Genomic DNA, 17,500 nt, shown 5'->3' on the forward strand with positions numbered 1-17,500 from the left:
AAAGGTGCGAGTGTCGTTAGCTTGTTCTAGTTTTACGTCTTCTTCTCATATAAGGAGTGTTCAGAGGTGCTCTAGCAAGTTGCTATTAAATTTGCTGGTAAAACATCATCGTTGTTTTTGAGTTGGTTCTGTATCTGTAACATCAGTCATGTTGAACATAGGGGACCCATCCCCACGCAGAGACAGACAGGCCACTAAGCTTCCCCACAACTGGTTGGTGATTCCATTTGTGGGCTTTGGGCTTGAAGAGTAACGTGTTCGGGTGTTGTGGGGGGGAAATTAGAAACTTAGCATGAGGAGAGGAGAAGAAACGTTTTCTGTCCTGAGGGGGGATGACTTTTCCTTTTGTGGTGGCATTCCGGAGTCCTGTCTTCAAAGCCAGTGGGCGCCGCGATGGCTCCACAAGGAGCAGGTGTCCAAAACATCCCGTGGTTCCAGAGGAGAACATTTTGATGATTGGTAGTTTCGCAGAATTTGAATAAGTTACAACTCCTGAAACAAGGTTCTTGCTCTTGCTAACCGCTTTGTGCCACTCACGGCCCCGTTAGAGATGATGTATCTTGAGCCTGGGTCCCCAACCTGGAAGTCCTTGGGCCTGAGTTAGAAGTCAGGAAATTATGCAAGTATACAAATCACGTAGTGTTAGGAGGCACTTGAGAAGGAAAATCGGTGATCAACAGTTGTCCAGCACCCCAGCCCTGGATAGTTTAGATCTATTTTAATCTCCTTAGTAAGTCCTATAGCTATGCAAGTGAGTGCATTTTGATAACTGCTGTGCCTAATTTGTAACAATTACTGTCAACCTTCAGTTAAGAGCCTGTTCCTTCCACCCTGGCCTAGGAAAGAGGGAGACGTATGACTCGTGTGCATAATTTTATTCACATCATATTTCATACTGATTATGTATTGATGACATTGATTCATTTACTCTTTACAGCGCCACTTGCATGGATATTAAATCTTATTGACCACAGATGAATTTTAATTTCAGATTGGTGATAGATTTTTCCATCAGCTCTGATAGTGTGTTTGACTTTTTCATCATTAACCCAGGCAATCACACAGCACTGAGTTATTGCATTGAAACAAAAAGTGCTCACTTCACGTGCTAATTCCTTATGGATTTGCAGGAGGGACTCCATTCATGTCTATTGTAAGGGTCACCCACAGACGCACACAAAACCGAAAACATTTGTCTGCAGATAGAAATTCAGCAACCTTCCGAAGTCGAGGGGAGAATACTCGGCCTTTGTGTCTTCTGTAATGTATTTTCTTCTTGCTGAGTGGGGAAGGACACTTGCTTGGAAATTTTTAGCTCCAATTAGGCTGCCGTATTAGAATGCTCGTATTTGCTCCTCCCTCGCTTGGGTTTACGGGGCAATTTAAAATGTTTTCTTTATTTAGTAAGTGTTAATTACATGAGATTGTGCAGTTTTACAAAGTTTCCTATTAGGGGAGGAATACAGAATAACCATTTAAGAATCAGAATCTTGTATTTTTTTTTTTTTAATTGCAGATTAGCCAGTTACCTCACCTGGTGTGTAGAGTCTTCTTTAAGCTCTGCCGGCACCCAGAAGGACTTATAAGTTTTATAACTTCAGGTTTAATGAAGTCAGTCTATAGGACATGGCTGAGGGCAGTGAATGGGAGACATCAATATTTTGAGAAACTCGCTTTGAACTCTAGGCCAGGCCATTTATAATTACAGAAGTTCCCCAAATAAACTGGTGGATCCCATGCCCCCTCCTAATTTAAAGCTTCGCACTCCCCCAGTGTGTGTCTTAACTGACTATGTTGTTGGCTTTATGTTATTTCCGGACTTAGTAAATTATTAAAAAAAAAAAAAAGTAGTACAGCTCATTCCAGTATGCTTGGTGGGAAGGGTAGAGTGAGGAGGTGGGTGGGGTTTTAGGTTGTGAAGATGGAGTCCAGACAGTGACCATGCTAGGACTAAGAGCAGAGGGCACGTTGGCATGTGAGCAGGACCCCAGTAGCTCCTCACTGAGTATAAGAGGACGTCAGTGACGGGGAGTCAGGGAGTGGGAAGATGTAGGTTTGTGTTTGCAGGATTGCCTGTGTTGTGCCTTTCACGGGAGGCAGCTGCTTTCCACGCTTTGGTTGGGATGGGAGCTGTAGGGTGTTCGTATTGGAACACAAAATATGGTGTAGGCAATGAAGGAGAATCTGCTAGCGTATATTTTCTTGATGTTGGAAGGTGCCTCCCTCCTCAAACAGAGGGAGAAAGGTGGCCTTCAAAAATTAATTGCACATAAAAGACATAAGGAAATAAAACTTAGGGAGATGATCGTGCCAGGCACTGGTGAGACGCTGGGGTTTGGGGGTGGTGTTAATTGAGCACCTTTCCCTGTTGGCATGAGCGTCTCCCATTTTTGCCCTTGGTGTTCTCCTCCCTATGAGCACAGTCGGTTCACAAGGCAGTTTCTGTCAATAAAGGTTGTGGGTAAGCTGAGTGTGGGCCGGAGAGGTCCCAACGAGAGGGCAAAAGGGAAGACCTAATGAAAACACGCTTCCTAGGGGAACACAAGCTGCCTTTTGGAGAAAGCTCTAAAGTGATTTCCCTCAAACCCTGTGGCGTTTCCTTTCTACGGGAGATGAGATGAGGAGAAATGACAAATAGTCCCATTTTATTATTTTCTTTTCTCTCCTTCTCCGTGTTTGGGGGTGGAGAAAAATTGGATACTTACTTTGGCCATTTTCCTTCCATTCACAGAACCAATCACATGTGAGCACAGGGTGCATAGTAAATGCAGTTAGACATTCTCTGTCTTAAACACAATGAGTTGAGGACTTCTCCGGCCCTTGACACGCAGTTCAGACGACCCCTCGTTATGGGAAGCATCAGCCCCATCCTCTGACCCCTTTAAACGTTTGCTCTGAAATGTGCTATTGAGTTACCGGGTTGTGGCCCAGGCTTTTGTATGCTCTGAGGAAAAATAAGTTTAAGCTTTTCAACTGAAATCTCATATTGCCTGAAGTCTGGGTCCAGTGATGTTTGAGGACCTTCACAGTTTGATGGCTTCTGTTATTTGGAGGCTTGGCCTGTCCCAAAACAACGGTGCTTTCTAGAATATTAGAAAGATCAGAAGTCGGGACTCGTTTTATTCCCCTTTATGAATAGATTCCTGCCTGCTCTGGAATTTTTTCTTCCGTTCAGAGGTGTGAGGGGACCTTCTAGAATATTCTCTGCTTTACTTGGAGGGAGAATTAGCAAAGCTTTCTGGGTTGCATATCACTTCATGTTTCCCCATAGTTACATAATGGGTGTTGTGTGGGTCCATCGTAGAGGACATTTGATGCTCATTTATTAAATATGCTTGCTGGCTGCTGGCGCATCTTTGTTCTGGACAGACAAATTACCTTTCTCACACTGAGCTTCCACTCTGGGGAATTGAGCCTCTACCACTTTAATTAGCTTGGAAGTGGGGGTTGGAGACCCATGCCCTCCGTAAGTTAGGGGAAGGGTGAAAGCAAGAACTTCCTGAGGTGCTCCAAATGTAGTTTTTAAAAAAACCGTCAAAACCTAGTAGACATTATTCCGTTTTGGTAATTTCAAGCAGACTGTGTTTGGCGGCTGTGCGCTGCTGCTGTCTGTAACTTCAGACGCCAGACGCTGGAGTTCAGCTTCACATTGGTCCGTGCTCTTCAGTTCATCTTGGGTCATTAGCACGTCACATGTATTGATTTATATGCCTGTGATAATTTATGTAACATTACATGACCAAGGTAGGGAACTGGGAAAACATTACAACTTGTACATTTGAACATAGACTGTGTCACACACACACACACACACACACACACACACACACGCCCTAGACGGGGAAGTCAGTGTGGGTCAAGGGGTGTTTGTTACGTGAAGAACACAATCATAATGCCATCTCATCCACACTAAGGAACACCTTTGTTTCCCCTTCTTTAAAGGGGAAGAAACTGAGCCAGTTTAAGTCACTTGCCGTAGGTGACACAATTGTGCCCGTACAACCCAAAGCTTCTTAGGGGCCTTGCTCTGAATGGCCCTGTGGTTATTCTAAAAGTCCAAGACCTCCCCTATGAGACGAGACCTTCTGATCGATTCTGTTTGGAGAGGAACTTGCTTTGCCAGGGTTCAAGGATGGTAGACATCTACATCTGAAGCTCCTCTGAGTCCATTTGCCATTTTACACGCTCTGCTAGTGAAATCCGTTCTGCTCCGGAGCAAGGCGCACGGAGAGCCTCCATTGGATCACAGTTGGAAAGTAATCGAACAAAAGACAATTAGTTGACCTCAGAGACGGCCCAAGCTGCTTGTTAGAGTTGAATACCTCTCCCGTTTAGCGTTTTTGGCTAAGATGCCCGTTTCTGTTTCTTGCAGGTCTGCTGAAAGGTCAGAGTAATGCAGAATGCGTGCCTTCATCTCAGATTCTGTTCATCGCAGGTGGATCCCATGTGTCTTCAGTAGACAAGTCACCTTTGTAGCCAGCACCAGTGCCAGCTCCGTGCCATCGCACCTTCTTTAGGCTGAGTGCCCTTCCTGCATTTATTGGTGTATTAAAATGACTGAATATGGACATTAAGGACTCCATGAACCTGGGCTAATGGGAGACGGTAGCGGAAATGAAAAAAGATCCACCGAAGGACATCTTGGGGAGGGGGGGGGGGGGAGGGTGCTTGGGGGGAGGGAAATGACTAATGAAGCTAATTAAAAGAAGCATTGAAATCTGCTTTCTTCCCTCATTAACAATTAGCAGGGCACCGGCCAGAGTTTGTACCCTGTGTTTTACCTTAACAACATTCTGTTTGCTCTTTGTATATTTAAGTGTTGTAATGAAATGTGTTTCAATCAAACTGAACATGAGTTAAAGGAAAAAGAGATGTGGCTTTTGTGATATTATATCACGAACACTTTTATTGTATCTCTGTAAAATACAATGTATGTATGCATGTGAGTGGTCTCGTCCTGATGTTGCTCCGCCCATGGCAAAGGTTAAAAAAGAAAAGAATAGAAAAAAATACAAAAAAAAAGAAAAAAAGAAAAAAAAAAGAATCAGGCTCATAGCCGGTACTATGTAGAAAATTCCCCCGACTTCTAATTTGCTGAATGAAGAAAAAAAAATCTTTTATTTGTGATATTTTCAGAGACATTTGCTCTAGTATGGTGTATTTAAATAATAAAAAATGAAAAGAAAAATATGCAACAGAGTTTGGGTTTAAACACTGCTTTTTCTCTTATGTATTTTGGAAAAATTTGTGATATTTTTGTTGTTGTCTATAACAGACATTTAAATTTGGGGGTGAGGGTGGAGTTGATACCTGTATTTAGCTCCAAGCTAATAAAGTCGTCCTCAGATTATTTAACCATGCCATTTTAAATTGAGAATGTCGTGGTAACAGGGGCACATTGCACCAGTCTTCCGCGTCAACGTGACCACTAGTTGTATATCTCACCTCTGCTCTCAGGGGGAAAGCCTTGGGTGTTGGCCCCAGGCGCGGGAACAACTCCAGCACAGCCATTTTCTCGCGTCAGGTTTTGTGGTTTGTGAAGGCATTCCTGGAGCCATGTGTGTGTGACCTGAAGTCCCCTTAGTGTAGGGACTCCAGAGGGCACGCTGGCGATGGCGGTCTTGGGTGGACAAGGCAGCGTTGTCTGGTGAGCCCTGGGACTGCTGCCCCGCTGGAGCCTTGTTGCTTTTGAGCTTCTTTTGATGCCTTTTCCTCGTGTATACTGCGGGAGGATTCAGCTCTCCTTCAGTCTTGAGGTAGTTATTGGCTTTTGGTTGCTAATGGTCTCCCCCACAGCGCCGGCAGTGCCCACAGTGGTTCCTATGGAAGGTGTGGGGTCCCCTGCTTCAGTAGCTGCCCTGTTCCTACTGGCAAGAGCCAAACGGGCCTGGATGCCAGGGTGGCCCTGTGGCTAACGGTTACATGAGGGCAGAGCTCAGCTGCAGCCTCACGGGCTCCAACACCTGGGCTTTCATGCTGCTAAGGCTGGTTTCTAAAAACAGTGTTTTGTTTTGTTGGAGCAAAGCTCCCGATGAAGACTCTGCTAACTTTCTGCTTCCAAAGATCCCAAGTCAGGAGGGAAAGTTGGTTATTGACACGGCAGGACCTCCTGTAGGAGAATTTAAAGGTAGACTACTAAAGTGAATCATTTGCCTGTGTTGTATTATATATTGTAGAAGTTTTATAAAAAGAAAATGCAAGGAGAATAACACACGATAAATACATGTGTGTACACCACACACACACACACACACATACACAATCTGAGGTGGATCTCTGGAGAATGTTTCTAAAGTTGTTCTGATTTGAACTACTCCCTCCCCCTTTCCCCTTAAGATACTTTCTTACGGGAAGGGGGGAGGTGTTGTTCAGAGGAGCGCAGACATCCCTGTTTTTAGCGAAAGCACTTATGTCACAGGTGGTGTGGAAATTCAAAGGACGTGGCTAATAACTTCTAGTAATACAGTATGGCGTTCGGTGATGGGGAGGGCAAAGGTCATTCCCGCCTTTTAAATGAACTATTATATAGCTGGCTCCTCAAGCACGGTGGCGTATTTCCTAACAAGCTCCTAAAAGCATTTCTTAAGTTGCAGACCTATAAGATTACAAATGTCACTCATGTTCGTGTAATCCACATGCAAGTGCTGCAGCCGTCTCTTTGATGTGCTAAATTGGAGAAGGACTAATGGGGCTATGAATATACAATAGAACATATTTAAGTAGTAGTCTTGCTTTAGGTAAAACACTTTCACGAAACCAGAGGCATTTCAAACAATAAAACCCGACTCTAATGGAGATGCTCGATGTGGATAGACAGCTACTAAAAACACTCGGGTTTATCCTGATATGAGTGCAGTTCCTCCCCCACCCCCAACGTTCCTTTGGGAGAAAAAGACCCCTGGGCTCACCCACCTTTCTTCCGCTGTGCTTGTGATGTGGGTGTGTGTTCTTCTAAAAGGCCTTCACATGAACCACATCACCCAGCAAGACAGGCCCTGGTCCTCACGAGCATGCACAATAAAAATAAAAGCAAACATTACTGAGCCTCGCTGAACTCCTGATAAAAAAAATTATGTTTATGATACATATAAATGTCTCAATCATGCAAATTGTCACCCTTGCTAACGGAACAATTCTGCACGAAGATTGTCCTCTAAGGGTTGAACGTTGCGGTGCGTTTGTTTTTTACCTATCTGTCTGCCTGGACTTACACATTCTGCAAAGCCCGGGAGCCTAAAGACATTCCAAACCAAATCATTCCCCACAAGAAACTACTTCCAGCTCTTCTTGATTTATTAGGAAATAGTTTCACCCAGACTGTTGTATCGTATACCACAGAGTGAGGAGACTGTGGCCTGGAAACAAAGCCTGTGAAATTACCAGCCTCTTAATATTAACAATATTTAAATTCTTTCTGCTGCTCTTATTCACACTGATATTTGAAACAACTAATCATGTAAAATGAAGCTCTTAAATTAAATGCCTTTAAATGTCAATATAGTAAGATTCTAATGTGCAGTACTGGTTACATAAAATATTTCTTAGGGTCAATAAATTATGGAACAAACAGTGAACCCAAGAGCTATCTATCAAGAGCAGAGTGAAGAGTTTCCATAGAGCTTAAAGAATTGTTCTGAATTAAAAGTGGTTGCCCAAAGAGACTTTCAGGGGCGGGGTAGGCGGGTGGGAACAGGTGGAGGTGGGGGTGTGTGTGTCCTATCCTGGGCCCCCACTTTATAAGGTTGTTGGAGACACGGATCCTTTACACGTTCGTGTTCATCTTGGTTGTGTTACCGAGACTCACCTATTGTCAGTCCAGCCAAGTCACAGGAATGCTTACTGCAGTTAAAAAGCAATTTGTTTCCACGCAACTGCAATTAAAGTATTACCAAGCAGCCATTTTAGATTGGCAGTTCTCTGAAGGCATGCTAAGCAGCCAGCGACTCGCGTTTGGAGAGGCTGGAATCTGACTAGCGGAGGATAACACCTTCCCGACAGGGAGCACCTAGTCAGCTGGCATTTGGAGCCCTCTGCTCCCACTGTACACGCGCGGAGAGCAACAAGTCCGGACCTATTTTTGGAAGGTGAACTTGTAACTCACCTCCAGTGACTAGGATCGTCGGCTGCACAGGGCGTGCTTTACGCGCATGCAGATGTGCGCACGCATCCTAGAGGGACTCTTTCCAACTTCGGATTGATTCTGCTGAGAATGGACTGCGACTCAGAGGCCTCCAGCCAATAATGGACTACAGGTCCTGACATGTTACAGCTGTGTAAACAGGGCCATTCTCCCCCCCCTAAATCACAACTAATAAAGCACAGGATGAAAAATCAATTGATGCTGTTCAAGTTTTTAAACGACCCTGGAAAGCCATGTAATGAGTCAGTCAGAATGGACAGTCCACCCAAGTCCGCACTTTGCCGACCTCAACTCCCAGCTGATAGGGGAGTCTTAGTGGGCGTAGGTGGCACTACCGGTCTACCCCGACTTGCTGGGTGGAAAGGTCGAACAGTTTTCCTTGTCTCTTTGTAAAGCTGAGTCCAGAATGTGAAATGCAGAGGTTTCCCTGAAGATCTGAGTCACTGGCCTTAGAGTCTAAGGAGGACATATTTCAGAAGCTATGGAGCTACTGCTGAATCTTAACCAGGTTGGGAACAATCACTAGCTAGTTCAAGCAGGAGATGCCTCACCGGCCTTCAGCCCAGAAAGATCTCCCTACCTGGAACCAAAAGGTTTACACTTCCAAAGTTTCCAAAAACATTTTCCCGCTGCGTGCTTTCCCATGTGTTGTTTGAGTTATCTTGTTTTATTTATTTATTTTTTTGAGAAAATACTTAAGATGTTCTTCCTAAATTAATTGTTCATTTTCAGGGAATTGACTGTTTTCAGAAACCAGAAACTGTAAAGCCAAAGACTCTAAGGACAAACTGAATTTCTAAATGAAGATTAACTATGGAAGCTGGAAAGGAAATTAATTGCTTGGTCTGTAGCTGTGTGCCTTTTTCTTTAGAAGTTTGCTGGAGACGGGTGTGTCAAATTTTGAACATTCCTTTCAGGCTTCTGATTCAATTTCTGTCACCAAGCGTGGCCCTTACGGTTGCCATAAGCCTCACAACTCTAACCAGAATACTTCCTGTATTCTACCTTGCAGTTCCATAGAGTTTTAGAAATGTGTTCACATTTACAGCAGACACACATGCATGCAGTCTCACGCAGCCTTCATGGTAGCCCTCTTATTTGTTAGTCTGTTTTATGGGATGGGGGGGTGCTCTTTTGCTTTTGTTTTGTAGGCCAGGTGAGACGGGGGCCTTTGCTCTTTAGCCCAGGCTGGCTCCAATCTCATAATGATCCTCCTGCCTTAGCCCCTGTCGTACTGGGATGACAGGTGTGTGCCCCCGTGCCTGGCTTGTATTACTCAGTTTTCTGGATGAGTCATTTGAGGTTCTGAGAGGTGATTCAGCGTGCAAGGCGAGGGAGTGAGTGCTCACTGGAAGGCTAACGTTTAAGATAGTGTAAAAAGGTCTCAGTGATTCATGTTTACTGTATTACTTCTTAGATGTGAAATTCATATTAAAAGTCCATAATGAACAGAATATCACACCTTTATATAAGGACAGGATCAGGTGCTGGAGAGATGGCTCAGTGATTGAGAGTATTTTGCTGCTCTTTCAGAGTTCTCTTCCCCAAGCCTGCACTGGGGAGCCCACAAATCACCTGCAGCTCTGGTGCAGACCATTCTGTCGTCTGGTCTTTGCTGGAAACTCAAGACACATGAGATCTGCACATACAGACACCCCACATGGCATATACATACACAGATACACACACATGCACATACCCCACATGGCATATACATATACAGACACACACACATGTACACACCCTCCATATGGTATTTGCATGTACAAACACGCACACACAAACACACATGCACCCCACATGGCATATACATATATAGACACACACATATATACACACACCTCACATGGCATATGCATATACAAACACACACAACACACATGCACACCACATGGCATATACATATCCAGATACATACACGCACGCACAACACATAAACTTACACAAACAAAGATACAAAAAAATTATGTGCAGGACAAATATATGTACTTGTTTGCTTCTCTGTCTCCAGCATGGTGAGGCCCTGCTTTTTGTTTGAACTCTGGGTATCTGCAGAAAACAGCCTTCTAAGTTGTGAGAACCTAACAGCAATACACTTCCTCCTGTGGCCCCATAGATAGTTTTTTTTCCCCAAAAAATATTAAGATATTGTATTTTATCCTTCCCCAACCTGAAATATTAACTGGTTTAGATTGCCTGCATATTTCAGCTTTACTCTAAAAGAACATCGTTTTCAGCATTAAGAAATCCCAACTACCTTATCACGAGTAAGTATAAATTCATAATGATTCTGACCACAAATTGTTGCTGAGGAAAAGAAGACTTTAGGAATCATATTAGTTTAGACAGTAAGACAGATAAATATATTACACGCAAACTAATAGATGATATTTTTAAATCTTCAGTTGAACTAAGTGGTTCAAGCGATATAAAAGGCCAGTGTGTTAGCAATCTCTTTAGTGTGTGTGTGTGTGATTGTATATGTGTGCATGTATGTATATATATATACACACATACACACATAGAGAAACACACACATGAGCTCACATGTGCCCTCACTTGGGTGTGGGTATGTGGAGGTCAAAAGTCACCATTAGGTTTCTTCTCTGCCTAGGTATTTGGTTATTTGAGACAGGTTCTCACTGGGTAGCCTTGGTCTCACTACGCAGACCAGATTAGCCTCAAACACACAGAGACCCACCTGCCTCTGCCTCCTAAATGCTAGGGTTAACGGTGTGCCACCACACCTGACCTTCGTCACCTTATTTTTGAGATGTTTTCAGTGAGGTTTTGGCTAGACTGGATGTGGACAGCAAGCTCCAGGGCTCCTCTCCTTGCTTCCGAGAGCTGAGATTACAAGTGTGCACCACCACTCTGAGCTTTAGATGGCAAATGTACGTCCCTACTCTTAGCGTTTTACCTATGCTGGGGATCCCAACTCAGGTCCTCGTGATTGCACAGCAAGCCCCTTAACCCTCAGTATCAGTTACTTTTTCGTTGTTGCGATAAAATATGGTGACAAAGCAGTTTGAGGAAGAAAGGGTTTATTTTAGCTTATGACTCCTGTCTGTCACAGTGGTGAAGGCGTTGCTTATGGTTCCTGTCTGTCACGGTGGGGAAGGTGTTGCACAGTGGCAATATTTTCATCCACACACAGGAAGCAGAGAGCAAGAGAACAGGAAACAAGCGAGGCTAAAACTCTAAGAACCCACCCTCAGTGACACTTCCTCTAGCAAAGGTCTACCTCCTAACCATTCCATAACTTCCCAAACAGCACTGCCCACTGGGGACCAAATGTTCAAATACGCGAGCCTATTTCTCATCAGAACCATTGCACCATCTGCGCTGTCTCCCTAACTCAAGGTCGAGTTATTACAAGTCCTTACGAAGCAGGTGTGGTAACTGCAATCCTAGCACCCTGGATTTACCCTGGAGATAAAGGGGAGCAAGACCAATTTGGGCTACATAAGACTCTGTCTCTAAGTAAGTACGTAAGTGAATAAATGTAAAAGTCATTGTGTATTTATATAAAATATATATACACACAGACACGGCAAATTTTATAGAAAATTTTTACTTGTCTTAGCATATGTGGAAAGCATACATATGATGAAAAAAAACCAATATTTGTATTTGTTGTTTTAAGATAGAAGAGCACTGAAGTATTCAAATGGAACAGATTATACTTTTAATTACATCCAAACAGAATTCTAAGCTGATTTTTAAAAAATTTGTTGGCTGTTCTTCCTATTCTTTCATTAATTGCCAGAGTCCAAAAAGATACCAAGATTTGTAAATAAATTACTGTAACACACCATTAGATCCAAGCTGCTCTCTCTACAAAGAGCATGATAGTAAAGGAGAAAGGCTAAACACGTGCTCCCCTTTAACAAAACATTCTTTGATGTTGTTGGAAAGGTTAAGCCAAAAGACTTACTTTTCTTGCACACACACTCATACACACGCACACACACACACACACACACTCATTCTTGGTTCTCATGAGTTTGAGTGCCAAAGCACCACATCTCAATATCCAACATTTTCTTTTTTTTTTTTTTCTTGTAATGTCTCACAACTCAATGGCCCTTCGCAGGTTATCTGTTTAATCTTTTATTCTATTATATACAGGAGAAGAACATTAGCCAATATGTATTTATTTCAGCCTAAAGATTAAATTACCCTTCTCCCTGGATACATATGGCTATACACATATCCCCTTTAAGTGGGAAGGTTCTAGAAAACATGCATAAGTGAATATACTTAGATGTTCACAACTGTGGAATAGTAAATTGGTGTAGGAGTTCCTTCTGTTTGTGTGTTGCTTTCATTGGTTAATGAATAAAGAAACTGCCTTGGCAGGGCTCTTGGGTGCCTTCTTGGGCTTAGCTGCCTTTGCCTTTGCGTTCTCTCTCCTGTAAATAGCAAGACAGTATATATTTGTTATTATATTATATACACATGTGAGTGCCTGTACATATGTATGTATGCTATGTGGGTACCTGGTGCTTGCAGAGGTCAAAAGAGAGCATCGAATTCTCTAGAAACAGGCAGTTCTGAGCCATCATTAGGTGCTGGGAACTGAACCTGGGTTCTCTGCAACAGCAGCAAGTGCTTTCTGCAGCCTAACTGTGTATGTGTGTTCCATGTTTCTTTTTGACTCACACGTGTGAAGCAGGAAGTCTGGTGCAGTAGGTAGTGGTAGAGAGACCACAACTGTCTTAAGGACAACCAATCTCTCCTACTGCTTTCTATAGCGTGGTCACAAACTGAAGAAGATTTTAGTGTTTCGATAAATACCTTCCTTCCTAGTTAGCCTTTTTCTTTTTCCTTTCCTTTCCTTTCCTTTCCTTTCCTTTCCTTTCCTTTCCTTTCCTTTCCTTTCCTTTCCTTTCCTTTCCTTTCCTTTCCTTTCCTTTCCTTTTCTCCCCCACCTCTCTTTCCTTCCTTCCCTTCTTCCCTCCCTCCTTTCTTTCTTTCTTTCTTTCTTTCTTTCTTTCTTTCTTTCTTTCTTTCTTTCTTTCCTTTTTTTCTCCCAACTAGGCACAAGCTACAGTTACTCATGAAGAGGGAACCTCAACTGAAAAAATACCCCCGACAGTGTTGCCTGTAGGCAAATATGTAAGGATTTTCTTGATTCATGATTGATAGGAGAGGGCCCAGCTCACCTTGGAAAGTGCCGCCCACCCCCTGGACAGGTGGTTCTATGTAGTATAAGCTAAGGCTTCTTATTAGCTAACTCTTACATCTTAATTTAACGCATGTCTTTTCATCTGTGTATCCCCATGAGGCTGTGGCCTACTGGCAAAGTTCCAGCGCCTCTCTCCTTCAGCAACTACATGGCGTTTCCTTGACTCTGCCTGCTCTCTCTCTATTTCCTTCCTGGCTTTACTCTGCTAAGCCATTGGCCAAAACAGCTTTATTCATTAAGCAACACGTATACAGGAGGACATCCCACATCAACAGAGTGAGTTCTAGGACAGCCAGGGCTACACAGAGAAACCCTGAAAAATAAAACAACAACAACAGCAACACAATCCAGCATATATGGAAATTTCTCCTTCCTCCTCCTTCTTCTGATTCTTCTTCTTTCTCCCCGCCCCCCCCCCCCCGTCCTCTTTAAGTATTTAGAGAAATTCTATCACAGAAATAAGGGGAGTAAAGAGACTGGTGGAAAATCTAATAAATATTTTTTTTTTTTTAAAAAGAGAGATTGGTGAAGAAACTGCTTGACTCTTGGAGTAAGGTTGAGAGGCTGGGTCTCACCAGAGATCAGAGCTGAGCAGACTGTTTCTCAATGCTGCCCCACTCTGGGCCTCATTTCAATGGCTATATCCTATTTCCTTATTGTTAATCAAACTCTCCCTCCTAGGGACCCATGTACAGATGCTGTTAGTGTACATGGTAACTCTCAATCCTTGTTGCTGGTGCAGAAAGGCAGGGAACGACTGTAACTTTAGGTCTCAGATACTCACAGTGTTGTTGGCTTTTCAAAGTAGTAACATGTCACAGGTGTGTCTGGGGAAAGCAAAAGCCAGATGAAAATTGTAACGAAGAGCAGAATCCACAGTTTTTAGAGACGATTGGGGGTGCCATTGCAGCAAGACTCTCTCTTTCTGGTTTGTTAAAGTCTCCAAGACAGAAGTACAGACAGAAGTACAGACAGAAGTACAGACAGAAGAGGCAGAGGCGGGGTCTGTGGTTTTGAAGTGAGTGCATGGTCCTGATAAACTACCCTGATTTTAAAGGTCAGGTAATTGTAAATGGAGTCTGACTCTCAGGGTGTTAGCCAGATCTTCCTTCATGGGAATGGATGTAACTGACAAACCTCCAGCCACTTCCTGCTGTAGGCAATTGGTTTTTAGCCTCTTTAAGTAATGAAACATGTTTAGTTTGTTGTTACTGTTGCTGTTTTGAAGAAGAAGAAGAAGAAGAAGAAGAAGAAGAAGAAGAAGAAGAAGAAGAAGAAGAAGAAGAAGAAGAAGAAGAAGAAGAAGAAGAAGAAGAAGAAGAAGAAGAAGAAGAAAGAGAACTCTGGCTGGTTTTGAAGCTCTCAAAAACCCTGTAAAATGGACGGGCCAAATCAAAGACCAGCAGTAATATTTCATTAGTAATTTCTCTTTGTTATAACCTCTATCTCTTCCTTCCTTTCTTCATTTCTTCCTTCCTTCCTTCCTTCCTTCCTTCCTTCCTTCCTTCCTTCCTTCCTTCCTTCTTTCCCTCGTTATTTTTTTCTGGCTTTGAATTTGATCTTCAGTAGGAAATTCAAAGGACTCTGTTCCTGGAATCCCTTGTTTTATATGCAGATGGCATGTTAATGAACTCATTACTGTGCATTTTATCCAGCTCTGGACACATTTGTGACATTATTTTTCAAAACAAAATGGGGTTAGGCAGTTGGTTGATTGAGCTCGAAAGGAATTGGGGCGTTCTCAAAACACCACTAACCTATTCCAGGTGTTTGCAAGCTGTCCTGTGAACCCCTTACCTCCTCAGAAAAGGTACTTAGTTTTCTCTGTATCCCTAAAGAACCTCCCATCTCCCATTGTGTTCAGCCAGGCTGCATTCTAAGACTAAGGCGGGGATTTCCTTCTGGGTCCTCTTTGCTGTTGGGGGTATTTGTGTGTTATTACACTAGACTCCGTTCCTTTACCACCTTCCCAGCCAGAAAAGAGGCCGTGTGTGACACGTGGTGATGATCCATCCTGGCCTAAGAGGTTGTAACGAGTGCTCTGCATTCCCTGTAGAAAGGTCCCTCCCCTTTTAGCTGAAGGCTTATCACAAGGTACCTCTGCATGGGACAGGCCAGAACCAAGGCAGAAAACACTTGGAATCTAATCCCAGTCCTGAAGGGAAGTCAAATGGCAACCCTGATTAAATTTGTCTTTCTCATCAAATATTAGCCATGGGCTAATCATTTAATCTCACTACCTTATTTTGCCCATCTGTTAAATAGGAATTTACCGATAGCAGCTGTATTTGCCAGTGCATTACACGTAACTCATTAAAGAGAATGGGGCTGTCTAGTCTAAGGGTAATGCTCTTTGAGTTGTGAATATGGACGCTAGAAGGTATTAGCAATTTCTCTAGTCTAAGATGTAGTTATAAGGTCTCCTGTCTGCTTTGAAAATGTTTTTGACCAGATTCTTTGCATGTCCGCTCCAGTGTATGCGAGTGTTGGGAGGTGATGTTTGATCCAAAATAATGGTAACACTCAAAGAATTTATTTGTGCTTTAGAACATATTACGCAATTTTAAAATACAAGGTAATAATGCTTTTGTTAGGCAGATGTTATGCTAAATTTGTAATTCCAGAAACTCAGGCCAAATGGTCACTAGAAGGTAATTCAGGAAAGGAATGAATGTCTATTGAACAAGTCTGTGGACAAGTCTTTTTTTTTTTTTTGGTCTCTGTCTCTCTCTCTCTCTCTCTCTCTCTCTCTCTCTCTCTCTCTCTCTCTCTCTTTCTCTGTGTGTGTGTGTGTGTGTGTGTGTGTGTGTGTGTGTGTGCGTGTGTGTGTGTGTGTGATACTCCCAGCAGGCAGTGTGAAGATGCTCCCATTCCCACATTAGCAGTGGGAAGTAGAGGATTAACCACAGTTAACCTTATTGAGGTCAAACAACTGGGCCAAGGTCACACAGCTATTGTGTGGGGAGAGGCAACTCTGAGGCCAGCACCTTGTTAAGGTCCCCACAGTGTCCTGCAGGATAGCATATTGGGAGTAGAGTGTAAGCACAGCATCCCCTGGCCTGCTGGTTTACGGTGAAATAACCGAGTTGGTCCTGTGTACTTAAAGCCACGCAGACTCCGCGTACTGAAAATGCCCGGTTCCTTTAGGAGACATTGATCTAGCGATCTATCTCAGTTTACACAGGAAAAGAGTAGTATCTTCTTGAGAGCACACTTTTGTTTTAAGGACCACACATTTGCTTTATTTTGCATGTCTACTAGGGGAGGGAGTAAGGAATTAACTGATAATTCAAATAGAGTTAGCAGCAGCTGAGCTCAGAGCTTCACTGATAGCCTCGCTTTTGCTTCAAGGCCATGTGTCAACCGGAGTGGTGTCATGAAGATGGTGAGGCCTAACTCCATCGAGTCTCTGCTGCTTTGCTTGTGGAATAAACTGGGGGAAATGTCTAAATATTCGGTACTGTATGTCTTCATTTCTGGAGATCTTAAAGTGGTGACTTCCTCCTCCTCCTCCTCCTCCTCCTCCTCCTCCTCCTCCTCCTCCTCCTCCTTCTCCTCCTCCTTCTCCTCCTTCTCCTCCTTCTTCCTCTTCCTCTTCCTTTTTCTCCTCCTCCTTCTTCCCCCTTTCCTTCTTTCCCTTCCTCTTCCTTCTTTTTACATCACAATTGAGAGATTTAGCAAACCTCATTAGCACTGTTAAAATAAGGTTAAAATAAGGATTGGTTAGCATAATTTTTCTTTACATTTTCTAAAAATATCCCCAGTTGTGAGTCACTCTCATTTATCAAAAGAGCTCCACTAGATCTGTAGCTATTTTTTCCTTCATTTGCTGTGAGACAAACCTTTGGCTGCAGTGTATTTTAATTTCATTTGACCCACTTCACTCTGGGAAGCTTTGAATGAGTACAATCCCTTTTGACTTTTTCCATGGTCCTTACAAAGAAACAAGTTAAAGATTGTGGGTGTTTATAAACTGGGCCTTCAAGTCTTCCTCCACCTCAAGAGGGAGACTACAGGGGAAAAAAATATATTCCAGGGGCTAGGGAGATGGCTCAGCAGGCAAAATGCTTGCTGGGCAAACCTGACAAACTGAGTTTGGGTCCCCAGAAGCGATATACAAGCCGTAGACAGTAGTGTGTGTGTAACTGTAATCTTTGTGTGATATAAAA

At 43.2% G+C, this 17,500-nt stretch overlaps 1 protein-coding gene across 2 annotated transcripts in view; it reads left to right on the forward strand.

The window, feature by feature from the left end:
* Lmo4 (LIM domain only 4) overlaps positions 1 to 5,355 on the forward strand; it is a 16,575-nt gene extending 11,220 nt beyond the window's left edge. For both annotated transcript variants that reach the window (XM_085677612.2, XM_048453682.3), the window contains exon 5: positions 4,373 to 5,355. In XM_085677612.2, coding sequence (XP_085533738.1) covers positions 4,373 to 4,381 — 9 coding nt within the window. In that variant the 3' untranslated portion in view covers positions 4,382 to 5,355. The remainder of the gene's footprint in view (positions 1 to 4,372) is intronic.
* The last annotated feature ends 12,145 nt before the right edge of the window (positions 5,356 to 17,500 follow it).

Source organism: Myodes glareolus, chromosome 17 (genome assembly GCF_982192425.1).
Source record: "Myodes glareolus chromosome 17, mMyoGla1.1, whole genome shotgun sequence".
Classification (NCBI taxonomy): Eukaryota; Metazoa; Chordata; class Mammalia; order Rodentia; family Cricetidae; genus Myodes; species Myodes glareolus.